The 27,585-nt window shown below is 47.3% G+C and overlaps 2 protein-coding genes across 3 annotated transcripts in view; both read right to left on the reverse strand.

The window, feature by feature from the left end:
- Tmem217b (transmembrane protein 217B) overlaps positions 1–27,540 on the reverse strand; it is a 33,870-nt gene extending 6,330 nt beyond the window's left edge. The window contains 2 exon segments of the mRNA NM_001447249.1: positions 22,530–22,653; positions 27,425–27,540. The gene's annotated coding sequence lies outside the window, so the exon portion shown is untranslated.
- Positions 1,658–27,516, reverse strand: Tmem217 (transmembrane protein 217). Of its 2 annotated transcripts, NM_001432504.1 has the most exon segments (4): positions 1,658–2,420; positions 20,142–20,253; positions 22,530–22,653; positions 27,425–27,516. In NM_001432504.1, a coding segment is annotated over 1 exon segment (570 nt). In that variant the 5' UTR covers positions 2,410–2,420; positions 20,142–20,253; positions 22,530–22,653; positions 27,425–27,516; the 3' UTR covers positions 1,658–1,839.
- Positions 27,541–27,585: the final 45 nt, after the last annotated feature.

The following is a 27,585-nucleotide window of genomic DNA, read 5'->3' on the forward strand; positions in this document are numbered from 1 at the left end:
AAAGCGCAGTACCATCCACCCCTGAAGAACATTGACTCCTGTCTCCTCCTTTCCGTTCCAGTCTCCTCCTCCTCCTTCAAACTTCTCTCCCGCCCATCCTTCCTTCTCCTCCAATGACAGGCCTCCTTCTATCCTGTACCTGCCCCTCACCTGTACTTTACAAATTCAGTTGGGAGATGGTTCTGGTAAAGTCACCTGATTCCTGAGTATGTGACTAGGCAGCTGTCCTTTGGGGCAGTGAAATTAGCATCAAAATACAGATAACTCCAGGGCAAACCACAACATCTGTGTGCATGTGTGTCTCTGTGTGTATATATGCACACATGCTTGTAGCGCCCACAGGAATGAACTGGAGATGCAGGCAGTTGTGAGGTTGCTGAGGTGGGTGCTGGCACTGAGACTCAAACTCTGGTCCTCTGAAAGAGTGGCAAGCATTGTGAACCAACAAACCATTTGTCTAGATGTCCTTCATCTTTTAACGCACGCATGCGCGTGTGCATATCTGTTGGGGGCAGAAAGTCGGAGGACAAATTGATGGGAGCCTGTTCTCTCTTTGCACCATGTAGGGCTGGATTCAGGCCCTCCTGCTTCCTAGCAACCATTTAACTATTGAACATCCACAGTGTATAGTGTAGCAAGAGGCATAGCAACAAGTGTAACAGATTCCTTTTGATTAGTAAAATACCTTTGATACTTTTGTTTTTGTTTTTTAAGAAACGGTGTCTCCGTGTAGCCCTGGCTATCCCTGAACTTGCTCTCTAGACCAGGCTGGTTTGAAGTCAGAGGTCTACCTGCTTCTGCCTACTGTGTGCTAGGTTAAAAGGCCACCCTCCTTCTCCCTGGCTGGACACTTTTTTAAAAAAGATTTATTTTTCTTTTATATTGTGTGGTGGTTGAATAAGGATGGCTTATATAGTTGAAGTGTTTAGTCACCAGGAAGTGAAACTGTTTGGAAGAATTAGGAGGATTAGGGGGCGTGGCTTTGTTGGAGGAAATGTGTCTTTGGGGGTTGACTTTGAGATTTCAAAAGCCCATGCTAGGGCTGGAGAGATGGCTCAGTGATTAAGAGCACTGACTGCTCTTCCCAGAGGTCCTGAGTTCAAATCCCAGCAACCACATGGTGGCTCACAACCACCTGTAATGAGAGCTGATACCCTCTTCTGGTGTGTCTGAAGACAGCGACAGTGTGCTCATATATTTAAAAAAAAAAAAAAAAAAAAGCCCATGCTAAGCCCAGCTTCTTTCTCTTCCTGCTGCCGTCGGGTTAGGATATAGAGCTCCCATCTGTATGTCCAATACTCCCGTACTCCCTGTTATGATGTAGATGTAAGCAAACCCCCAATTAGATGCATTTTTTTTTTTTTTTGTGAGCATTGCTTTGGTCATGGTGTCTCTTCAGAGCAATGGAACGGTGTCTGAGGCAGTGGCTGAAAGCCTGTATGCATGTGTGTGCGTCCTATGTGTGCAGTGCCCGCGAAGTCCTCAAGAGGGCACTGGATCCCCAAGACCTGGAGTCACGGACAGTTGTAAGCTGCTGTGTGGGTTCAGGGAGCAAGGGCCCTTTACTGCAGAGCTCTCTCTGGCCTTTTCTAGGCCATCTCTTGACAAACTACGTATGTGGGTTGGTGGTGACACTCAAGAGAGAAACTAAGGGACGTTTTCTTTTTTTCTTTTTATTGTTTTACTTGTCAGGTCTGTAACAGCAGACATGGCTAGGTAGGGGGTCGAGGCTAAAGAGGATACAGCATACCAAAGGCAATCCTCCCCCCAAAAAGGAAAGATGTATGTGGGGGACTAGGACTACCCCGAGAATTTCCAGGGATGGAAAATGGTCACCAATTAGTCACTGTAATGGGGGATAAAGTTTATAATCTTTGATTTCCGCCTTGGAGTCTCTCCGCTTCCCAAAGAGATACGCCTATGGTAGGTGATTATGTTGCCCTGTTTTTTGCTCTGGTAGATGATTTGGGCGTGGGTGACGACGAAATATAGCCAGAAGCAGTGTAGGGAGGCCCGGGATACCCAGCCGAACCATCGCATGGCTCTGACCAGGGCCACGCTGAACTCGTCAGTCAGGGTCTGGACAGCCAGGTTGACGGTCTCGTATATGATGATCCAGACGGTGTAACTCATCAGGCCCTCGTAAATCTGGGCGTACACGGAGTACAGGAGGAAGCAGCTGACTAGCATGGTGATGAGGGACAGCGTGAGGACGATTTTGAAGCTCCAGCAGATGAAGAAGTGACTCAGTATATTGATGCCCTGAGAATGGACGTTATCCGTGCAGTTGCCGTTCCCGAGATGCTTCCTTTCAAAGATGAGGTGCATGTGGGTCGCCATGACGGAGAAGACGCCCGACAGCACTGTGCCCATCTTGGCCGTCAACCCACACCAGCTCTGATTCTTCATGCCAACGCCTCCTGCGGAAACAAACAACCCCACGGGGATTCAGTTCCTGTCCGCGCAGGAAGTGCCAGGCTCTCCGCCACCCCGGCTCTGCCCCCCTCAGAAGCAGAGTGGAGAGGGGAAATGGCAGCTTTAGCCGACCAAAGGTGTTGGACTGGGGTAGGGGTGGGGAGGAGGCCTGGGTGACTCCTCGTGGGTAAAGAGCTTGCAGAGGACCTGAGTTCAGGGCCCACTGTGAAACTCCTGCAGTGGCCTGTGCTTCTGTCACCCAGGTCATTGGTGGGGGGAATGGAGACAGATCCTGGAGTTTACTGGACTAGGAGAAACAGAGCTTCGAGTTCAGGAAGAGAACATGTTTCAAAGGTGTATGACAAAATATGAGTCATAGAGGAAGACACCTGACACTCTCTCTCCTTAGGCTAAGGGCAAGCCGAGAGAGATGGGTTTGCCCGGTCTTTTTTTTTTTTTTTAAATAAGATTTATTTATTTATTGTATATAAGTACACTGTAGCTGTCTTCAGACACACCAGAAGTGGGCATCAGATCTCATTACAGATGGTTGCGAGCCACCATGTGGTTGCTGGGATTTGAACTCAGGACCTCTGGAAGAGCAGTCAGTGCTCTTAACCTCTGAGCCATCTCTCCAGCCCCCCCCCCTTTTTTTTAAAGATGTATTTATTTATTATAGATGAGTACACTGTAGCTGTCTTTGGTTCAGATGCACCAGAAGAGGGCATCAGATCCCATTATAGTTAGTTGCAAGCCACCATGTGGTTGCTGGGATTTGAGATTTGAACTTGGGACCTCTGGAAGAACAGTCAGTGCTCTTAACCACTGAGCCATCTCTCCAGCCTGCCCCATGTTTTCTATGCCTGGCTTCAGAAGTCCCATACTAACAATTCCAGCCTGCTCCTCAGAAGCCGACCCCACGCGATGCGCCATAGACTGGGAAGGGCAGAAGGTGTTTCCATTCTCCTGTTGGGGGCAGGTTTTTGTCAACCTGTGGGGAATACTTCTTAGCTGAGTGCTCAGGATCCAAACCCAAATTTGCCAAACTGCCCAAAGAAACAAGAACCATCGTGGCAAAGTAAAACTCACAATGACCCGCCCTGGCTTCCCCTGGCTTCTTCCGCCTTGCTGAGACTGAAGGCTCTGTCTCTGTGTCTCTATTGGTCTGTCTCTCTCTGAGTGCCTGATGTTAATAACCGACAGCCACTGCCCCCGCCCTGCCACTGCTTTGTAGAAGGGGTTAGACCTCACACCACCAATAGAATTGGGAGGATTGCTTACAGAACTCTTAGAAAACACAATGTGACTGTGTGAACAGTTAGTAAGTAGACAACGGGGGAGGAGCTGGGGACCTGCTCATTGGATACAGCATTTGCTTTGTACATGTGAAACCCTAGGTCTTAGCCCCTGCACCATAAAAAACCATGGTACACACTTGTAAATCCAGTACTCTGGCGTGTAGCGGCAGGAGGATGAGGAACTCAAGGTCATCGTTGGCTCTGGAGTGAGCGAGTTCAAAGGCAGTTTGACTGATAGGAAAACCTGTCTAAAAAAATAATGTAGGAGTTCTTCAGGAAAGAGTGGGCTTGGGGGGAAGCTTGGTGGGTTGAGGAGCTTGCTGCCAAGCCTGACAACCTGAGTTCAAACCCCGGACTATACTCCACAAAGCTGTCCTCTGATCTCCACACACGTGCCCTGGCACATGTGCCCTCATACACATAATAATAATTACTAACATATATACACTTAATAATAATTAAGGATGTAAAGGGAGGGCTGGAGAGATGGCTCAGTGGTTAAGAGCACTGACTGCTCTTCCAGAGGTCCTGAGTTCAATTCCCAGTAACCACGTGGTGGCTCACGACCATCTGTAATGGGATCTGATGCCCTTTTCTGTTCTTAAGTATAAAAGGAGGAAGGACTTGGTACATAGTTACATAATGTGAGTGTTACATTGTTGTCAAAATCTCATCTCTACAGAAACACACTACAGTAGGTCTGACTCTTAGTCTGATGCCTAGGACCCCCACAGGGCAGAAGGGGAAGGAGTGACTTGGAAACTGCCCTCTGACACTTCCTACGAGACTGTCGTGGCACACGGTGCACACACTCATTAGCACAAAATGAAAAGAAGAATGACCAGTGGAAAAAACCCATTAATAGAAGACCTTGCAGAGTCACCGCCAGGGTTAAATGAGCAAATATGTTTGGGAGACTCAGAAAGGTTGTGCACGCAGGGGGCACGGACCAGCTCAGGGCTCTTCTGTCTTTATGCCAACGGGAGACTCTGCATGTTAACTACTGTTTGCTAGGCTCTGAGCACAGCAATACCAGTTAGAGTCTTTCCCGTGCCTATTTCCCGCTTTGCTAAGAGTCTGGCTGTGTTCAGGATGACCAGAGACCTGGATCCAGGGGAAACATTTGCCTTCCCAGACATTGCCTCAAAGCGAGGACGCCCATGGACATAGTTGCAGGGGACGAGACACATGTGGAAATCCACTGGGCACTCTGCCACGACCCTCTCTGCCTGACAGTGGATGCAGGAGGACATGGGCATTACAATCCTTACGTTTTACTTTTTCTCACTTTTTTCATTATTTAATGTGTGTGTAAGTGTGTGTATATGTGTATGTGAGAGTGTGTGTGTGCATATGTGTGTATGTGTACATGTGTGTATGTGTATGGGAGCATGTGTGTGTGTGTGTGTGTGTGTGTGTGTGTGTGTGTGTGTGTGTGCAGTACCCAAGAATTCCAGAAGAGGGCATCAGATCTCTATGCAGACTTGGCCTGCCTCTGCTTCCTGAGTGCTGGGATTAAAGAAGAGTGGCCATCACAGTTGGCCCAAAACTGCTTTATTTGTTTGGTTTTTGTTTGTTTGTTTTTTCTGAGGCAGGGTCTTGTTATATAGCTCTGGCTGGCCTGAAGCTCACTGTATAGATCAGGCTGGCCTGAATCTGCTTATCTCGCCGCAAGTGCTTCGATACTCAGGTCATCATGCTTACAAAGGTGCTTTGCGTGATAGGCTCATATGTTTGAATGCTTGGTCCTCAGTTGGTGGAATTGTTTGGGAAGGATTAGGGGGTGTGGTCTTGTTGGAGTAGGTGTGTCACTGGGGGTGGGTTTTGAGGTTTCAAAAGTTCATGCCAGGTTCATCCCCAACCCCGTCTCTCTCTGTCTCTGTCTGTCTGTCTGTCTGCCTGTCCGTCTGTCCCTTCCTCCCTCTCTCACTGCTGCTTGTGGATAAGATGTAAGCTCCCAGCTGCTACTCCAGCGCCATGCCTGCTTGCCTGTTTGCCTGCCTGCAGCTGTGCTTCCTGCCTTGATGGTCATTCACTCACCCTCTGAAACTGCGAGCTCCCAAGTTAAAAGCTTTCTTTTATAAGTTGACTTGGTCATGGTGTCTTCTCATCGCAATGGAACAGTCATTGAGACACAAGGCAAGGAATTTAAGCTCTGGACTATCTCCCTCAGACCTTAAAACTTCTGTTTTCTGTTTTCCTTTCGTTTGAGACCGGGCTGGCCTGGAACTCACAGAGATCTGCCTGCTTCTGTCTAGAGAGCTGGGCTCAAGGCAACTGTAAGCACACAAGGCTCAAGACACGTTTTACTGGGCCCCCGCTACCCTAATGTTAGCTTACAAAGCTCCATTAAGGCTTTATTCTGCTCTTCCTCCCCACCTCTGCCTGGCCCCTCCCACTCTTGCCCCCCCCCATCACAGCCTTATCTCTTCACTGTGACATCCATTACTCTCTTTCTTCCTCTCCCTCCTCCCTCAAGACCTCATGTCCCCCTTAGTCTATTTTCTGGTTTCATGATCCATCTCCCCCGGCCCTGCCCTCCACGGGAATTAAAGTCTAGGATCCACATGTGAGAGAACGTAGGTCCTATTTGTCCTTTGAGCCTGGTTTATTCTACTTCCTACGAGGGGTTTCCAGCTTCATCTGTGTCCCGGCAAATGTCGCGATTTCATATTATTTCACAGCTGAGTAGATCCCACAGTCTGTAACTTCCGTCTCTTCCCCATTCATCCATCAGCTGATGGACATCCACGCTGGTCCCCTTCCTAGGTGTCTTGGGTTTCTGAGACAGGAGGCTAGGGGTGTCTTAGCTGCCTCCTCTGCCTCAGGGCCCCTCCTAAAGTCAGAGTAAAGGTCTGGAGCGGCTGCCACCTGAACACTGTCCTTGGGGGAGGGGCCTTTTACTCACCAGCTCTCTTCTTCCGGCCCGTTTTAAGGGCTGCCTGAGTCTCCTATGCCATGGCTGCAGGCTTTACCGAGAGTAACTGCTCGGTACCAGCAGAGAAACAGCCTTGTCTTTTTTTTTTTTTTTTTTTTTTTCTTCTTCTTCTTTTAAATTTTATGTGGTTGAGCGCCAGGTGCATGCAGTACCCACGGTAGCCAGCAGAGGGCGCCAGTCGGATCCTGAGGAACTGGAGTTACAGGCAGTTGTGAGCAGCAAATGCTCTTACCATTGAGCCATCTCTCCAGCCCGGTGGTCTCACTTCTTTTTTTTTTTTTAAATATTTATTTAGTTATTTACATGTAAGTACACTGTAGCTGTCTTCAGACACACCAGAAGAGGGCATCAGATCTCATTACAGATGGCTGTGAGCCACCATGTGGTTGCTGGGAATTGAACTCAGGACCTCTGGAAGAGCAGTCAGTGCTCTTAATCGCTGAACCATCTCTCCAGCCCGGTGGTCTCACTTCTTATAGGTTGATTAAAGGCTGAGGCTTTGAGCTTACTTCTCAGCCAAATAGCCAGCATCCAATCCAGCAGGGTGTGTGTGTGGGGTGGGGGGGCACTCTCCAGGGGCCACAACCTGCTACCTCTCCATTTTCCCAGCAGGAGAGAAGTCCCAGATACTGTAGGGAAGCCAGGGTTTTCCCTTCTTCCATTGTTCTTCCAGGCCAAACTCTTGCTCAAGAGATCAGATTTTCCAAAACAAAAGCCGGATCCTCTCCAACACTGAAAGAGAACCAGCCTGTCATACTTCGACAGTGAGTCAGCTGACAAGCAGGGAAAGCAGTCCCCACTGGGGATGAGCGAATGCAGACAATAAACCACAGGGTTGCGCACACAGTCCTGGACGACGACGTCAGACTCCATTCGTCGCCCCAGGGGTGACTCTACACATTCCTTCCTGCGTGTATAATCTTTTATTTCTCAAAGGTCTTTTCTCTACGTGGCTCTTTCCTCTGGGTCTTTCAGATCTCCTGCACGGTGTCAGGGTCCCACGTTAGCTTCCTTTCTGTGGTCGCCGGCTGTCTGCCAACTTGCCCCTCACCAGCGGGCCAATCAGGAGTGCCCCGGAAGCTCTCCTCTGCGCTCAATTCTTCCACAGGAAGTTAAACTTCTCCAAGAGCCTTCAGCAGCCTTCCTCTCGCTGTTCAATGCTCAGAACTGGACACATGGGCACCTCAGGCACGGTATCACCATAACTGCCATAGACAAATATTTATGCCAGGACTAAGAACCCAGCTGCCTTATTCCACCAGCAAGGAGGTCTCTTGATGAGGAATATGGAGTTTGTTCCACTTATGACCAATTTTCCTTGAATGTGGAGGTTTATGATGTCAGGTAGGACCTTCACTACCTTAGTGACTGTGCCTTCCACAGACATGGCAATTATGAAGCCTTATGTATCCACACAGTTGGCCAGAATAAAGTTTACATTAAGTATCACTTGGGGCAGATGGCTATGCTACCAGGGTTTTTTGATTTATTTTGTTGTTGTTTTTTTGTTTTGTTTTGTTTTTCAGAGTAACAGAGGAAGGGTTTTCGAGATAGGGTTTTCTCTGTGTAGCCCTTGCTGTCCTGGAATTTACTCTGTAGACCTCTCTGGCCTCCAACTCAGAGAGTTCTGCTTGCCTCTGCTCAGATAAAAGGCGTGCGCCACCGCCCAGCTTGGAAATTGGTAGCCTGGTTGCTCCCAATGTTTTTTAAATGATATTTTTACTCATTTTGTGTGCATGCCAGTGTTAGGTGTATGGGTGTGAGCATGCCACAGTGTGTTTGTGGAGGTCGGAGGACAACTTTTGGGAATAGGCTTTCTCCTTCCACCTTTATAAGGGTCCTAGGAATTGAACTCAGACCTTCAGCCATCTTGCTTGGCTCATGTAGCCTTGGCTTGCCTTGAATCCATTATGACTTTGGACTCCTGATCCTCCTGCCTCTTCCTCCAGTGCTGGGGTCATAGGCATGGAGCCAATGTGCCTGGCTTGATGCTGTCAATTTGTAAGAAAGGACCCAGAAGAGAAGAAACCAAGGTGACCATACATGGTTCCTCTTTGTCATCCAGTCGGCTCAGAGGTGTTTATGGGCCTGCTAGGGCCACTTGAACCATCACAGACCCTGGCTTCTACAGATAGAGCAGCAGAGAAAAGAGATGGAGACCCCTGAGGGTTTCACAGAGCAGACCCCCCACTGTTTTTTAAATATATTTTTAAAAAACACTTATTTATTTATTTATTTATTTATTTATTTATTTATTTATTTTTTTGGTTCTTTTTTTCGGAACTGGGGACCGAACCCAGGGCCTTGCGCTTCCTAGGTAAGCGCTCTACCACTGAGCTAAATCCCCAGCCCCCCTTGTAAGCATTCTAAAGTCTTCCATAGCTGGTCCTGGAGATGGCTCAGTGGTTCAGAGCATTTACAGTTCTTGCAGAGGACCCTAGCTTAGTTTCTCAGAATTCATGAAGGCAGCTCACGGCCGCTTATAAGTCCAGCTCTAGGAGACCCAGCATCGTCTTCTGGACTTGGGGGGAACTTACACACGTTCACATATCCACGCACACACATATGCATAATTAAAAAGTAAATTAAGTCTGGCCGCTCCAGCAACCGAAGGAAGCAGGGAGTCTGAAGTTCTTCATTTCTCCTTCCTCTCTTGCAAATCTAATCCCCCAGGCTAATCCTCAGTCCTGTTGCAGACCACCTGCCCCTCCCCGCTCTCTGCCCCCCATGCCCAAAGGACTAGTCAGATTCTAGTGGAACACCCTGCTTCTCTCCCTCCTGTGGACCTCCTCGGGACACCCACTGGCCCATCTGCATTCTTATGTGTCAGTGATTAACACCTGGAAACACATTTTCTGGAACTCCTAGTAGGCACACCTATTGGGATCCCAGAAGAATTTCCTACCAGGCAACGAACAGCCACCACACCAGAGAGGAAACAATCTGAGGAACAAAACACCGGCCCAACAAAGACAAGATGGGATATCAGCGCCAGAATCACAGTCTTCCCAAACTCAGATGTCTAGATATCAGCATGAAAACGCAGTCAGGGCAAGGTTGCCACGAGAGACTAGCAGCCCTACCACAGCAGGCTCAGCCTATGCAACTGAAACACAAGAGAAAGACCTTAAAATGGCCTTCATGAATGTGACGGATGCTGGAGGAGGAAGTGAATCAATCCTTTTAGGAAGTCTATGAAAGGGCTGGAGAGATGGCTCAGTGGTTAAGAGCACTGACTGCAGGAGGTTGGGGATTTAGCTCAGCGGTAGAGCGCTTACCTAGCAAGCACAAGGCCCTGGGTTCGGTCCCCAGCTCCGGAAAAAAAAGAAAAGAAAAGAAAAAAAAAAAAAAAGAGCACTGACTGTTCTTCCAGAGGTCCTGAGTTCAATTCCCAGCAACCACATGTTGGCTCACAACCATCTGTAATGAGATCTGGTGCCCTCTTCTGGCCTGCAGTCACATATGCAGGCAGAATGCTGTACATAAAATAAATAAATAAAATCTTTCTCTCTCTCTCTCTCTTTTTTTTTTTTTTTCGGAGCTGGGGACCGAACCCAGGGCCTTACGCTTCCTAGGCAAGCGCTCTACCACTGAGCTAAATCCCCAACCCCATAAAATCTTAAAAAAAAAAAAAAGAAGTCTATGAAAACACAGTGGAAGGAAACGCATAAAACAGTTCAAGGCCTGAATGTGGAATTCGAATCAATAAACAAACAAACAAAAAACCAAACTGAGGGAAATCTGGAAATGAAAAAAAATTGAGGAATTCAAACAGGAACCTCAGAGGCAAGCCTCACCCACAGAATACAAGAGATGGGAGAGAGAATCTCAGGCATTGGAGACATGACAGAAGAAATGGGCGCTTCGGCCAAAGAAAATGTTAAATCATAAAAAAAAAAAGGAAAAATTAGGCACAAAACATCTGGGAAACCTGGGATGCGTTGAGAAAACCAAGTCTAAGAATGATGGGAATGGAGGAAGGAGAAAAACGCAGGACAAAAGCACAGAAAATATTTTCAACAAAATCATAGAAGAAAATTTCCCCATCCTACAGGAGGAGGTTGCCTTTTAAGGTAGAAGCAGCTATCAGAACACCAAGTAGGCTGGACCAAAATCAAGTCCCCTCAGCATGTAATGTACAGAACAAAGAAAATATTAAAAGCCACAAGGGAAAAATACCAAGTAGCATTGAAGGCAGACCTATAGGATTACATCCAACTTCTCTCTTTCTCTCACTCGCTCTCTCTTTTCTTTTCGAGACAGGGTTTTTCTGTGTAATAGCCCTGACTGTCCTTGTAGACAAGGCTGGCCTCGAACTCACAGACATTCACCAGTGTCTGTCTCTGGAGTGCTGGGACTAGAGGCATGCACCCCTATCCCCAGCTCTACACCAACCTCTCAGTGGAGACTGACTTTAAAAACGAGAAGGGTCTGCACGGATGTGCTGCAGACTCTAAGAGTCCACAGATGCCAGCCTAGACTCCTATACCCAGCAGAACTTTTCATCACAATAGATGGAAAAGGGACATTTCGTGATAAAACCAAATTTAGGCAATATTTATCTACAAGTCAAACCCTACAGAAGGGACTAGAAGGAAACCCCCAACCTGAAGAGGTCGGCTACAGCCATGAGAACACAGGGATAAATCCCAGACCAGCAAATCAAGAGAGGGGAAGCACACACACACACACACACACACACACACACACACACACACCCCACACATGTATATACACAAACTCATACACACACCACACACACAAACATACATCACACATACATACTATACACCACACATACACACACAAAGAGCACACACATACCACATACCACACAACATAGCACACACGCAGCACACAAACACACGAATACCACACACACACACACACATACACACTCACAGACATACACATGTATATACACAAACTCACTACACGCAGCACACAAATACACACAAACACACCACACATACATACCACACACCATACATACACACAGAGCACACACATACCACACACTACACAACATAGCATATATACAGCACATATAGCACACACATATACACACATACACATACACACCACACATATACCACATACACACACAGCACGCGCACGTACACACACACAGCACACGCATGTACACACACACACCACACACACACACATAGCACACACACACACCACCACCACCACCACCTCCACCTCATAAACAAAATATCAGGAATCGGCAAACACTGCTCACTGATGCCTGTCTGTGCGGTTTGAGTAGGGTTCATCCCATAGGTTCATATGTTTGAGCGCTCAGTTACTAGGCAGTGGTGATGCTTAGCAGGAAATAGGAGGTTTGTCACTGGAGTGGGCTTTGGGGTTTCAAATGCTCAAGCCAGACCCAGTCTCTCTCTCTTCCTGCTGCCTGCTTCTCTGGATGTAGAGCTCTCGGCTACCTTTCTGGCACCATGTTGGTCTGTGTGTCGCCATGATGACAATGGGCTAAACCGTTGAAGGTAAACAAGCTCCCAATTAAATTCTCTCTTTTATAAGAAATGGACATGGTATCTTCTCATAGCAGTAGAACACTAAGGTAATATCCCTCAACACCAGAGGTCTCAATTTCCAATACACAGAAACAAAAGGATAAAAAAAAAAAAAGCCCAATAATTCAAGCAAATGGATCTAAGAAGCAAGCTGGTGGAGTCCTTTAAATATCTGACAAAATAGGGCTGGAGAGATGGCTCAGTGGTTAAGGGCACTGACTGCTCTTCCAGGGGTCCTGAGTTCAATTCCCAGCAACCACATGGTGGCTCACAACCATCTGTAATGGGATCCCATGCCCTCTTCTAGTGTGTCTGAGTACAGTGTACTCATAAACATAAAATAAATAAAAATCTTTAAAAGAGTTTAAATGGGGGCTGGGGATTTAGCTCAGTGGTAGAGCGCTTACCTAGGAAGCACAAGGCCCTGGGTTCGGTCCCCAGCTCCGAAAAAAAGAACCAAAAAAAAAAAAAAAAAGAATGTTAAAAGAGTTTAAACGGATAGATTCGTGAAAACTGAACAGCTCTCTACTGAATGAAAAAAAAAATGGGCCAAGACAAATAGAGAAAGTAAAGGCTTTCTAGAATTGAATGGAAACAAACACACAACATACTCAAACTTAGGGGACACAATGAAGGTTGTTTCGGAAGGTGTCTCAGTTAGGGTTTTCCTGCTGTGAACAGACACCATGACCAAGGCAACTCTGATAAGGACGACATTTAACTGGGGCTGGCTTCCAGGGTCAGAGGTTCAGCTGGATACAAAATTAACACACACAAATCAGTAGCCTTCTCACACACGAGGGACGGAGAAAGAAATCAGGGAAACAGCGCCTTTCACGTAGCCTCAAAGAGTATAAAATACCTTGGGGTAACTCTAACCAAGCAAGCGGAAGACTTGTATGGTAGAAACTTTATGACATCGAAGGAAGAAATCGAAGAATATATCGGGATATGGAAAGTAAAAAAAAAAAAAAAGGACATCTATCAAAAGCAATCTACAGAGCTAAGGCAAACCCTATCAAATTTTCAACACACTCTTTCACAGATCGTGAAAGGACAGTTTACAGCTTCATATGGAAATGAAAAAAAAAAAAAAAGTCAGGATAGGTAAATCAATCCTGAATGATAAAAGAACTTCAGGGGATGTCACCATTCCCAATTCCAATCCAAACTATAGAGCTACAATAATATATTAGCACAAAACCAGACATGTTGATCAACAGAAGCAAACTGGAGAATAAAGCATAAAGCCACACCCCTGTGGACGCCTGATAGTTTAAAAGAAAAAGCCAGAGACACTCTGGGAAACAAGACAGCGTCTTTAACAAATGGTGCTGGGCAAGCCGGACAGCCCCATGGAGAAGAATCCAAATAGACCATGCTTCTCACCGTGCACAAAACTCCAAATGGACCAAAGACCTCAGCATAAAATCAAATACACTGAACTTGATAGAAGAGAAAATTGGGAATAGCCCTGAGCTCATTGGGCCCAGGAAAAGACTTTCTGAACAGAGCACACCATTGACACAGGCTCTAAGACCAGCAATTCACAAATGGGACCTCATGAAACTCTGAGGCCTCCATATGGCAAAGGACACGGCCATTCAGACAAAGCAGCAGCCTACAGAATTCTAAAATATACCAACTACCCGTCCAATGGAGGGCTGATATCTAGAATCTATAAGGCACTTAACAAACTGTCAGATATCAAGAAAACAACCCCATAAAAAAATTGAGGTCCGCATCTAAATTCCAGAGAATTCTCAAAGGAGGAATCTCAAATGGCTGAGAAGCATTAGAATAAATGTTCGAAGTCCTTTGCCCTCAGGGAAGTGGAAATTAAAACTACGTTTTGAGACTTCTGTCTTTCAGCTGTTAGAGTGGCTAAGGTCAATTACGCAAGTGACGGCTAGTGCTGGAGAGGGTGGGTAGCAAGGGGAACTTGCTCCACTGCTGGTAGGAATGCTGGCGCCCACTGTGGAAGTCAGCATGGTGGTTCCTCAGGAAGATGGGAATAGATCTACCCCAAGATCCACTGGGCATGTAACCAAAGGACACTCCGTCCTACCACAGAGACACGTGCTCAGACATGTTTATAGCCGCTCTCTTCATTATAGCCAGAAATTGGAAACATCCCAGATGTCCCTGGACAGAAGGATGGGTTTTTTTTTTTTTTTTAAAATGCGGTGTATGGAGTGTTATTACTGAGCTATTAAATAAATGGAATTATGAGGTTTGTAGGTAAATGGTTGACACTAGAAAGAAACATCATCCTGAGAGAGTTATCCCGGAACCAGAAAGAGAAATATGGTATGTATTTGGTTATACGCGGATATTTGCTGTCAAACCAGGCTACATCTCGTAGAAGCACAGAGGTTAGTTGTAGAGTAAGGGACTGGGGGAGGGGGTCGGAAAGGAAGGTAGAATAGATAGTTATGGCTGGGTGGAAGGATCAAGCAGGGAACGGTAGGGAAGGAGGAGGAAATACATGGAAAGACTGCTAAAGTTAAGGGCCATTTGAGGGGCAGTATGGAAATCTGTTGAGGTTTGGTCTGTTGCTGGATTGTGATGCTGAATTTGGGCCCCCAAGACCTGGTTGCCCTAGAGAGTCCGCGTGTAGACCCAAGTGACACCATGGGATCTTACCCCAGCTTATCTCTGCTTGGTGAATAAAGATGCTGACAGCCGATGGCTGGGCAGGAGAGACATGGGTGGGGGTTTAGGGTTCTCCGGCTTGGGGGTCAGAGGAGATGGAGAGAAGAAGAGGGGAGAGGAGAAAGCTGCCATGGGTTGGGTGAGTCATGAAATAATAACCATGTGGGCTGGCTAACTGGAGTTAAGAGCAGCCCAGATGAAACACGGCAAATTATCTAATGGGATTAATGGCTGGGAAGTAGACATAATGACATGGAGGGTAGATACCTGCCCCGGCTCTTGTGCCGATTAAGGCTTATTGTAAATATAAGGGTAGTGGGTGTCTTTTATCTGGGAACTAAATGGTTAAAGGTGGGGCAGGAACCATGCATGGATAGGGATTAAATTTTTCTTTTTTTTTTTTTTTCCGGAGCTGGGGACCGAACCCAGGGCCTTGCATTTGCTAGGCAAGTGCTCTACCACTGAGCTAAATCCCCAACCTGGATTAAATTTTTCTTTTTTTTTTTTTTTTTTTTTTGGTTCTTTTTTTCGGAGCTGGGGACCGAACCCAGGGCCTTGTGCTTCCTAGGTAAGCGCTCTACCACTGAGCTAAATCCCCAGCCCCTGGATTAAATTTTTCTATGGCAGAAATCCAACACCACAGAGGCATCCTGGAGTATATACGGATATGAAGGCGATCTCACTGAAATCATCTAATAATGGGGGAAGACAGAGCTCCAGCTGGCCAACTCTTGTTATCAAATGAAGCTTCTAGTCCCGAGATTGGGTTACATCGAATTGAATTGTTGGCTGTGATGGTTTGCATATGCTTGGATCAGGGAATGGCACTGTTAGGAGGTGTGGCCTTGTTGGAGTGGGTGTGTCCTTGCTAGAGTGGGTGTGTCCCTGTGGGCGTGGGCTTTAAGACCCTCATCCTAGCTGCCTGGAAGCCAGTCTTCCCCTAGCAGCCTTCAGATGGGGATGTAGAACTCTCAGCTCCTCCTGCACCATGCCTGCCTGGATGCTGCAGGATCCCCCCTTGATGATAAGGGACTGAACCTCTGACCCTGTAAGCCAGTCCCAACTAAATGTTGTCCTTATAAGAGTTGCCTTGGTCATAATGTCTGTTCACAGCAGTAAAACCTTAACTGAGACATAATCCATTAGAAGCCTGTTTGTTTTCTAAAGAGAGAAATGGAGTGGATACAGACGGGAGGGGAGGTGGGTAGGAACTGAGAGGAGTAGAAACCATAATCAGTATATTATGTGAGAGAAAACTTTCTCTTTTCTTTCTTTTTTTCCTTTTCTTTTTTTTTTTTTTGGAGCTGGGGATTGAACCCAGGGCCTTGCGCTTGCTAGGCAAGCGCTCTACCGCTGAGCTAAATCCCCAACCCAAAACTCTCTCTTTTCAATAAAAGGGAAATACATGATGCTAAAAAGACAGAAAAAAATATATTTTAAAATGGCCTAGCACAACGTCCTCGGATCAGCGGCGAGCCTCAGCGTTTAGTACGATGCTGTCTTTCATTCATCCATCTGTGGAGATCAGCTTATCTTGAGGCTGCATGAACTGGGCTGATCGCAGCTGAACTCAACTAACGTCTGGAGTGGGTTGCGGGTTGGCCCGGAAGCTCTGTTGATTTTGGTTGAGCTCATTCAGACATCTGAGGCTCAACTGCCTCTTGGCTGACCTAGCGTGGCCCCGGCTGGGCTCCCTCGTAGGGGCGTGGCCCAGCTCCACATCCTCTTTATCGAATAGCTGGTTAGCCTAGGCAGGCTCTCGCGGCAGTGGGTGAGAGCAAGCCCAATCACACTAGCGCCTTTTTAGGTCATGTTTCCGTACTGGTCACAAAATTCCCACCGACAAAAGCAACTGTGAAGGTGATCCCGGAGCCAGAAAGAGAAGGTCTCCCACGGATGAATTGAGGCCATTGAGGCTGCCCGCGACCGAGGTGCTAGCCAATGGCGCGCCATGGGGCTGGGTCACCAAGCTGAAGAGGATCATGTGACTCTGTAGTTACACTGAGAGAGTCTTTTGGCACCAGATCCTGGGGGCTATCCCTCTCCTCACCAGAACAGCTTTTTTTTTTTTTTTTTAATTCTGTCGGCTCTGCACCCGGCTGGCTCAAAACGTGGAGCAGCAACACTTTATGGACAGGCCCTCGACACTCACCCCTGACTTGGTTCATATGGAACAATGAAGAGTGGCTGGAGCTGGCCGTGGACCTCATCTGTAAATGCTCTCCCGGCACACGTGCAGGAGACTATAGCTTCAGCCTCTAGCACTGGGGAGAAAGGAGTCTGTGTGGCTGCAGTAGTAGGGGTAGGCCCTCAGTTTTCAGAGCCTGGGAGAGTCTTTATGCATAGAAGGGCTTGTGCCATAGGTTGTAGTGGATTGGCCTAACGCTGCCTGTATTTAATGCCAATTTGCCCCTCCATCCCCCCAAGCCGGGTTACCCCAAAGATGAGAGAGTCCGCACTTCAGACACTGAGTAATCCTGCCTCTGGTTAGTTGTGATTGGTGCATAAAGATGCCAACAGTCAGTAGTTGGGAAGAGACAGAGATGGGGTTGAGGTTTCGCAGGCCTGGAGAGAGGACCCTCGAGGAGGGGAGGAGGAGGAAGGAGGGGACATGGAATAACAGAAGAAGGTGGGGGCTGGAGAGATGGGTTAGTGGTTAAGAGCACTGACTGCTCTTCGAAAGGTCCTGAGTTCAAATCCCAGCAACCACATGGTGGCTCACAACCATCTGTAATGAGATCTGATGCCCTCTTCTGGTGTGTCTGAAGACAGCTACAGTGTACTCATATATAATAAATAAATAAAATATTAAAAAAAAAACCAGAAGAAGGTGCAGGAGAGGAAGAAGGAGAAGCCACCATGGGTTAGCTGAGCCATAAAAACGTGGCCCTGGGGGCTGCCCAATAGTAAGTGATAATTTGGGGTTATGGATGGGAGAGTAGATTTTAACAGCATGGAGGGTGGGAGCTGTCCAGCTATGGGGCTCCTTAAGGCTTATTGTGAATACAAAGGTTTTGAGCCTGTCTTCCTTCCTGGAACTCAGCTACCTAAGTGGGGTAGAAACCCAGCACCGGTATTTTAATATTTAATAGTAAACTAGGTCCAACAGAATAATCCTGAGTAGGGAAAGGAGGAAGAGGAGGAGGATGGCAAAGTGGGAAGAGGGATGGGGAGGGAGAGGAGAGGGGAGGGGAGCGGAGGGAAATGGGGAGTCCCTCTAGCTTTTCTACCTGCTTCTGTTTCTCAAGTGCTGGGATTAAAGGTGTGTGCCACCGCCTGAAATTTTTATTTTATTTTAAACAAAGAACCAGGGCTGGAGAGATGGCTCAGTGGTTAAGAGCATGGACTGTTCTTCCAGAGGTCCTGAGTTCAAATCCCAGCACCCACATAGTGTGGCTCACAACCATCTGTAATGGGATCTGATGCCCTCTTCTGGTGTGTCTGAGGACAGCGGCAGTGTACTTATATAAATAAAATAAATAAATATTTTAGAAAGGAAGGAAGAAAGAAAGAAGGCAAGTGTCTGGACAGTTGTGGCACACACCTTTAATCCCAGCACTCGGGAGGCAGAGGCAGGTGGATCTCTGTGGGTTTGAGGCCAGCCTGGTCTACAGAGTGAGTTCTTGGACAGCCAGAGTTACAGATAGAAACCCTGTCCCAAAGAAAGGAAGGAAGGAAGAAAAAAAAAAAAAGAAGAGGCATAAAAAAAGAACAAAACTTGCAGACCAGTGTTGCTCAAAAGAAAAACTATTGGTAATAAAGAGAGCGCACTACACATGGCCGTATGTGCCGTATGAGGAATTGAACCCTGTGTATTACCAGAATGTGGAGGGAAGGGAGCCAGGTGTCGCAGCATATGTACCGTGTGATGCTATTTATAAAGTTTCAAAACACAAGAAACGTGTTGTTGTTTCACACACATATGTAATAGTCTGCAACGTGTGTGGAGACTCTAGCTCAGGATGGAGGTCTCCTGTGTGGAAGGGAGAGCAAGGTGGGTGAGGGATGAAGGTGCCATAGCTGGCTCTCAGTCTCTTTGTCATCGGCTGTGTCCCTATGTCCTGCCTGGGACAGGCAGCCATCTGCTGTGGGAGGAGGAATCTGCTATGTAAGGCCAGTGAGCTGAACATGGCTTTTACGTTTTAAAACGGGGGGAGACCGAGAGAGTGTTTTTTGTGATGCGTGAGAACGTCACGACGTTCCGACTTTGGTGTTTACGATGAATAACTCTCTAATGGGGTACAGCCTTGCTATTTTACCTATGGATGGGCTAGGCAGCTTTCAGATGCAGGGCAGTCCATCAGGGGCTGGCTGGTTCATAAGCTCACCCTTTAAAAGACCTAATTACTACCAAGCCGTGGTGGCGTACGCCTCTAATCCCGGCATTTGGGAGGCAGAGGCAGGCAGAGTTCCAAGACCAGCCTGGTCTACAGAGCAAGTTCCAGGATAGCCAGGGCTACACAGAGACGCCCAGTCTGGACACCTGCCCCCAAGAGACTCATTACTTCTTTGAGTGTGCGTGTTGGGAGGTTAAAGTGCATCACTCCTTCCACTGTGTGGATCTCAGGGACTGAACTCCAGTCATCAAGAACGGTGGTAAGTGGGGCTGGAGAGATGGCTCAGAGGTTAAGAGCACTGACTGCTCTTCCAGAGGTACTGAGTTCAAATCCCAGCAACCACATGGTGGCTCACAACCATCTGTAATGAGATCTGATGCTCTCTTCTGGTGTGTCTGAAGACAGCTACAGTGTACTTGTATATAACAAATAAATAAACCTTAAAAAAAGGGGGGGGGTTGGGAATTTAGCTCAGTGGTAGAGCGTTTGCCTAGCAAGCGCAAGGCCCTGAGTTCGGTCCCCAGCTCCGAAAAAAAGAATAGAAAAAAAAAAAAAACAAAAAAAAAAAAACGGTATCTTTATCCACTCAGCCATCTTTACCGACCCAATTTACCCCTTTAAAAGAACTAACGTAAGCCCGTGTGAGCACAGGTGGTTGGAGGCAGGAGGACAGCCTTGAGTGTCATCCTTGGAACCAGTAACCATCTGCTTTTCTTCTGTGACAGGCTCTTTCATCGACCGGGAACTCATCCGTTGGGTTAGAATGAGTGCTGGCCAGCAAGCCTCAGGCAGTGTCTTCTTTCTGCCTCCCCAAAGCTGGGAGAGCAAGTTTGCTGGCCCAGTAAGTTTACATGGGTTCTGGGGGTCGGACTCTCAAGCTTTTAAGGTAAGTGATTTATAGACTTGAATAATCTTCCCAGCCCCTCCTACAGCCCTTCATAGGAAAGATTTCCAGCCCTGCCTGTTGGATCCCTGGAACTGGAGTTGGAGAAGGCTGGCACTGTCCGGTAGCTGGTGGGTATAGGACTCGGGTCATCTCCAATGTCTTCTGGCCTCCTCAGGCGCGGGCAAAACTGTCATAAAATTAAAAGAACTAATAAACTTATTTGTGTGTGTCTGTGTGAGTTTCTGTGTGTGATGTATTTGTTTCTCTCTGTGTCTCAGTGAGTGTGTGTATGTGTCTGTGTGTGTCTTTGTGTGTCTCTGTGTCTGTGTGTATCTGTATGTTTGTGTCTGTGTGTCTGTCTGTGTGTGTCTGTCTATGTGTGTGTATGTGTGAGTCTCTGTGTGTGTGTCTCTGTGTTTGTGTCTTTGTGTATGTGTCTGTGTGTGTGTGTGTGCGTCTCTGTGTGGGTATGTATGTGTGTGTGTGTGTCTCTGTGTATGTGTGTCTCTGTATATGTGTGTATCTCTCTCTGTGTGTATGTGTATATCTCTGTGTGGGTATGTATGTGTGTGTGTGTGTCTCTGTGTATGTGTGTCTCTGTATATGTGTGTATCTCTCTCTGTGTGTATGTGTATATCTCTATGTGGGTATGTGTGTGTGTGTGTGTCTCCGTGTGTGTATATGTCCTTGTGTGCCACTGTGTGTGTCTTTCTGTGTTTGTGTCTGTGTGTATGTGTCTGTGTGTGTATATGTGTGTGTCTCTGTGTGTGTATGTGTGTCTCTGTGTATGTGTATATCTCTCTGTGGGTATGTATGTGTGTGTATGTGTGTCTCTGTGTATGTATGTGTGTCTCTCTGTGTGTGTGTGTCTCTCTCTGTGTGTGTCTCTCTCTGTGTGTGTGTCTCTCTCTCTGTGTGTCTCTGTGTGTGTGTCTGTGTGTCTCTCTCTGTGTGTGCGTGTCTGTGTGTGTATGTGTATATCTCTGTGTGGGTATGTATGTGTGTGTCTCTGTGTGTGTCTCTGTGTATGTCTCTGTGTGTGTGTGTGTCTGTGTGTGTATGTGTGTCTCTGTGTGTGTGTGTGTCTCTCTGTGTGTGTGTCTGTGTGTCTCTCTCTGTGTGTGTATGTGTGTCTCTGTGTGTGTGTGTCTCTGTGTGTGTGTGTCTGTGTGTCTCTCTCTGTGTGTGTCTCTGTGTGTGTCTTTCTCTCTGTGTTTGTGTCTGTGTGTATGTGTGTATCTCTCTGTGTGTGTATGTGTATATCTCTGTGTGGGTATGTATGTGTGTATGTGTGTATGTGTGTGTGTCTCTGTGTGTCTCTCTCTGTGTGTGTGTCTGTGTGTGCATGCACAGGACAACTTTCAGGGTTGCTTTTCCTCTTCTGCCACGTGGGCTCTAGGGCTCCAACTCATTCACCTGACTTGGCAGCAAGTGCCTTTGCCCACTGAGCCGTATTACCAGCCCCAGGTTGGTACTCTCTAATAGCAAAACATAATTCAAGTTACAAGCTATGTACTATGATCCGTGTACTTGCTTTCTCAGGTTTAAACCTCACACTGTTTTTATTTCCTCCCCTTTTTGGGGAGAGGGTCATCTTATGTAGCCCAGGCTGGCCTTGAACCTCTGTGTAGCCAAACATAACCCTGAGCTCCTGACTCTTTGCTTCCTCCACCTTTCACCCACTGCAGCATCTTGCAGGTCACTATCACCCCTCTTAGACAGAGTTGCTGGTGCCCTGGCTAGGCAGGGAACCACCCCTCCCTTGCCCCTCCCCCTCCCCTCCCCCTCCCCTCCCCCTCCCCTTCCCCACCCCTCTCCCATCCCCCCACCGCTCCCCCACCCACAACCCATTCATTCCGCTGAAGCTGCAAAAGGCTTTGAGGAAGGCGCTGTTTTAGCAAGATGAAGACCTTTTCAACCAAGAGGTCATGCAAGCTTCTAAATCTTTAGTATGGGAGATAACATCCCTCTGTGGGTAAGGACACAACCATTCCCAATCAACAATGTGCAAACCTGGGCCTGGAGAGACTGCCCGGCGACTGAGAGCACTTGCTGCTCTCCTGGAGGACCCAGGTTCAGTTCCCAGCATCCACGTCAGAGGTTCATGACTACCTGTGACTAGCTCTGGTTCCAGGGGACTCTGACACCTCTGGGCTCCATGGGCACCAGGCCTGCATGTTGTGTACACATATATGTGGTGACACACACACACACACACACACACACACAATTGCATATATATACATGGCGGCACTCACACGTACACACGTACACATAACATGCTTTTTCAAATGTGCAAAACAACATGAATCTAAAGACACCAATTCTCTCACCCAGTGAGTATTGGGCAAGCACTCGAACAGTGCCCAGCTCTGAGATGTCACACACACAGCAGGCTACAATACAACGCTTAGTGAAGTTCACATTTCCAGGGGTAGAGATGGGTCACAGACAAGTATATACCTCAGCCTGTGGAAGAGCGCGGGAGAGAAGATCACGTGGTGGAACCGACACCTCAGATGGGCAACGGTTAGGGAGGGCCAACCGGGATGAGGGAGCGTGGGGATGTCGAAAGTCACGAGGGAATCTGGGGGGAGAGAATTCCAAGCAGAGGACATAGTTACAACGGACATCCTGTCGTGGGGACATGCCTAGCGTGTTCAAGAGTCAGCAGAAGACCAGACTGGGCTTGGAAGAGCAGAGCTAGGCAGGGTCAGATGAGGCTGGAGAGAGAGTGAGAGGAGCCAAAACCCCCCGAGTGTCTAAGAGGTATGGATCTGGGCCTGGTGAGTTGGCTCAATAGGCTGAGGGCAATGATGGCCTGAGTTAGGTTCCCAGGACCTACACGGTGAGAGAAGAGAAACACACACACACACACACACACACACACACACACACACACACGAAATACATTCCACACATGCATACAATACACACACACCACATATGCATACAGCACACACACATAAAACACACAAACACCACACATACATACAGTACACACGCATGTACAACATATACATACATACCACACATGCATACAACACACACATAATCGCACATACACTATACACCATATACAACATATAATCACACACACAATCCACACATAGCACACAATCACACATACCACACCAGCACACAGGTAACACACAATCACACATACAGTCACACACACCACACATGCATACAACACACATCCATACAACACATACGCACACACCACACACACCACACATCCATACACACACACCATATACACACACCACACACAACCACACATATACAACACACCATACACAACACACACAACATACAATCACATACACAATCACACACAGCACACAACCACATGTATAGCACACAATCACACAATCACACACATAACACACAATCACAGTCATACACACCACATATACATACAACACACACCACAGATACCACACACACATCATACAGTACATACCCACACCACATGTAAACACACACACCACAGAATCACATATAGACTACACATATGACCACACATACACAACATACAGTCAGTCACACACACAATCACATACTATATAATCGAACATACAACACACACACAACACACACAATCACACACATTCAATCACACACACATACCACATACATAATCACACATACCCAACATTCACAACACACACACACACACACACACACACACACACACACACACACACACACGAGTGTCATGTATCCCAGACTGGTCTTGAACTTCTGGTCCTTTTGCCCCTATCTCTTGTACATGTGTGTGCAATCTTTTTTTTTTTTTTTTTTTTTTTTTTTTTTTTTCGGAGCTGGGGACCGAACCCAGGGCCTTGCTAGGGCCTTGCTCCTGCTAGGCAAGCGCTCTACCACTGAGCTAAATCCCCAACCCCCTTTTAAAGTTTTTTTTTTTTTTTTTTTTTTTTTTTTTTTTTTTTTTAATGTGTGTGCAGTCTTGTGGCTCAGAAGTTAGGGTTTTTTGCCAAGTGTGCTGGGAGCCCTTGCAAGGTTTGAGCAAAGGGAAAAGGTTACATTTGAAAAGGCCCCTTGGAGGGGTTGGGGATTTAGCTCAATGGTAGAGCGCTTGCCTAGCAAGCACAAGGCCCTGGGTTTGGTACCCAGCTCCGAAAAAAAGAAAAAAGAAAAGAGAGAGAGAGAAAAAAAGAAAAGGCCCCTTGGCTTCTGTGGGAAGAACAGAATACTAAGGGCCTAAGATTCAGCATGGCAGAATAAAAGTCCACCACAGGGCACAGGGAGGTGCTGGGAGAGCTCCTGCCTGCTCCACGAAAGGCCCAGGATCCAGTCTTCAGTAAAACCATTGGCCAGGCATTGCAGTGCATATCTTTTATCCCGGCACTTGGGAAGCAGTGTCAGGTAGATCTCTGTGAGTCTGAGGCTAGCCTGGGCTAGATAGTGGGTCTCAGGCTGGCCCGCACTACGTAGTGGAAACTCCATCTCCAAATAAATCAATAAGATAAAAGGGGTGCAATTGGTCCACATTAGGATGGCTGTGGTGAAGGTGGGGAGGAGGGGGTTAATATTTTGGGCTCCCCTATCACATATGATTTAAAATATTTTTAAAATATGTTTATTCATTTATTATATATAAGTACACTGTAGCTGTCTTCAGACACACCAGAAGAGGGCATCAGATCCCATTACAGATGGTTTTGAGCCACCATGTGGTTGCTGGGATTTGAACTCAGGTCCTCTGGAAGAGCAGTAAGTGCTCTTAACCACTGAGCCATCTCTCCCAGCCCATGATTTAAAATATTATCGCCAGGTGACCGGGTTTTTTTATTTTTTGGGAAGAAACCTTGGGTAGAGAACTGCGAAGAACTGGGCGGGGAGCCTGGAGGGCTGGCGGATTCTGAGCAGAGCAATGTTAAACTCAGCCCTTGGGGAACCAGCATCATCTAACATTTCCTACATGAGTTTTATGAAGGGATTCTTGGAGACCCTTCAGGGTACATAGATTATCTTCTCCTTCCCAGGTAGTGAAAATGTCAAGTCCACAGGGAGCATCTCAGCCCAGAGCCAGAGTGCTAGCCTGTGGTCCCAGCGCTTGGCAAGGGGGGAGTGGGGCAGAAGGGTCAGGAGCTCGAGGCCTGTCTAGGATATGTGACCCCCTTCCTCAAAGCAATAATGACAAAATCAGGGAGTGTGATGATGGCTGATCCCAAACATCAACTGGATGAGACTTAGCACCTCCTGGGCGACAGGCCATTCCTGTGGGGAAGGGTTACCTCAAGTGGGTTAATGAAGGTCAATGCTAACAATGGGGTGGCTGAAACCATCAACCATCAATGGGGGGACCTGGATTGTATAAAAGGGAGGAGGTGACCAGCGACCTCAAGCTCCCAACCTGTGATTTACCCCTCCACGCTGACTGCAGCCTGGAACTGTGAGCCAAGCCCTTGCTCCCTTCAGCGGCTTCTGCTGAGTATTTTACTACAGCCGTGGGGAAAGACTGGCGAGGGCGATGAGTGTGCCTTACTACACTTCTAAAACTGTGGAAGTAAAGTCGCAAAGCACAGGTCGGTCTTCACACAGCCACCTGCAAGGCTGACCTAGGAGAAGACAATCTTGATGCTAGCCTTAACAGAGAGCACTCTGGGGGCTGGAGAGATGGCTCGGTGGTTAGGGGCACCAACTGCTCTTCCAGAGGTCCTGAGTTCAAATCCCAGCAACCACATGGTGGCTCACAACCATCTGTGATGGGATCCGGTACCCTCTTCTGGTGTGTCTGAAGACAGTGTGTATAGTAAATCTTTAAAGGGGAAAAAAAGATACAAGTCTATAAAAGAACAATGGGCATACAACTCTATCGTGTGTGTGTGTGTGTGTGTGTGTGTGTGTGTGTGTGTGTGTGTGTGTGTGTTAACCACATGTATGCAATGTCCACAGAAGCCAAAAGAGGGTGTCTGATCCCTTGGACCTGGAGTTACAGGCCATTGTGAGTCGCTACCTGCTGTGGTACTTGGGAACTGAACTCAGGTCCTCTGCAAGAGCAGCACATGCTTTTAACCCCCACCAGGCTCACAGTCCTATTTTAAAATTAGCAAGCAAAAGAAGCCTGAAAACTGGGAGTAATATCTATGTAGAAAGATGTCACCAGAGGACATATAGAAGCAGGTCTTTTTTTTTTTTTTTTTTTTTTTTTCCGGAGCTGGGGACCGAACCCAGGGCCTTGCACTCGCTAGGCAAGCGCTCTACCACTGAGCTAAATCCCCAACCCCGCAGGTCTTTCTTTTAGTGGGAAAAGAAGGAGCCTTGAGAATCCTCCAATATGTTGGGCCAGCAAGATGGCTCAGTGGGTATAGGGGCTTGCTGCCAAGCCTGAGGACCTGAGTTTGATTTCTTCCGACCTAAATGGTGGGAAAACGGAAAACTGCAAGTTGTCCTCTGCCCTCCACACTTACACACACACACACACACACACACACACACGCACGCACACACACACACGCACGCCCACACGCATGCACGCACGCACAAATAAATGTAATATTTTTTTAATATTTAGAAAACAGGGTGTTAGTACAGAGATGGATTGGGGGGGGGCAACCTGCACACATCTACAGTTCCTTGTCTGAACAAAAATTTTTTGGGGTGGGTAGAAAATCTCCATCTTCCCTCGAAGTGTCGTCCCAGGACACACTCCAAAAAGAGAGGTAGTCATTAACATGACACCCAAAGGAGACAACATGCTAAAACCAGATCTCATTTCGAGTCGAAATTAGATTGAAAAATTAATCTGTAGACGGAAGATTTATAACCGGTTAATAAAGGAGTTGAGGCTATTGGGGTAGATCCTCCATCTTCCTGATCGTTGCCATGGAGATGTCCAACAACCCTTAGAGAAAAACGGTACTTGGAGGGTAAAACAGTATTTCCTAAGTACGACTTCTCAGTACCTCGATCCTCACAAGCAGAAAGAGTAAGACCCGAAGGAGGGATTACATCACGAAGTTCAGTTAGCGGAAGAGAGGGAAACTCTGATCAATCAACTGCTATTCATACAATAGTTCCCCGCCCTGGGGTCTGGCCGGAGCTATCGTCTAAGAAATTGGGATCCTAAGGGAACAAGGAGGGGGCTAACCACCCTGGGTGCCATTGAGGTCTCAAAAATGGTCTCCATAATTACATGAGACCTTACTTAAGACTAATGTATATAAATGTTATGGTTTCTCCTTCCCTCTCCCCTCCAGGAAAACCCCAGAACCTCAGCCCATCAAAGGCAACAGTCCCATCTCCTTCTTCCCATTCCCAGCAGGTCTTTTTCTTTTTTTCTTTTCTATTTTCTTTTCTTTCCTTTTTTTTTTTTTTTTTTTTTTTTTTACCTGGTTCTCTGCCTCCGGGGAGTAGGAACTTTCAGCCCCGCCTTCCTGCCCATCTAAGCCCCGCCTTCCCGGCCCACCTGTGTGCCCAGCCCATGACGTTGCCGCGGGGCTTCAGCGGCCGGCAGGATCCCGGATCCTTATTGGTCCATCCGCTCACCGGC

The sequence above is a fragment of the Rattus norvegicus genome, chromosome 20 (genome assembly GCF_021556685.1).
Source record: "Rattus norvegicus strain SHRSP/BbbUtx chromosome 20, alternate assembly SHRSP_T2T, whole genome shotgun sequence".
NCBI lineage: Eukaryota > Metazoa > Chordata > Mammalia > Rodentia > Muridae > Rattus > Rattus norvegicus.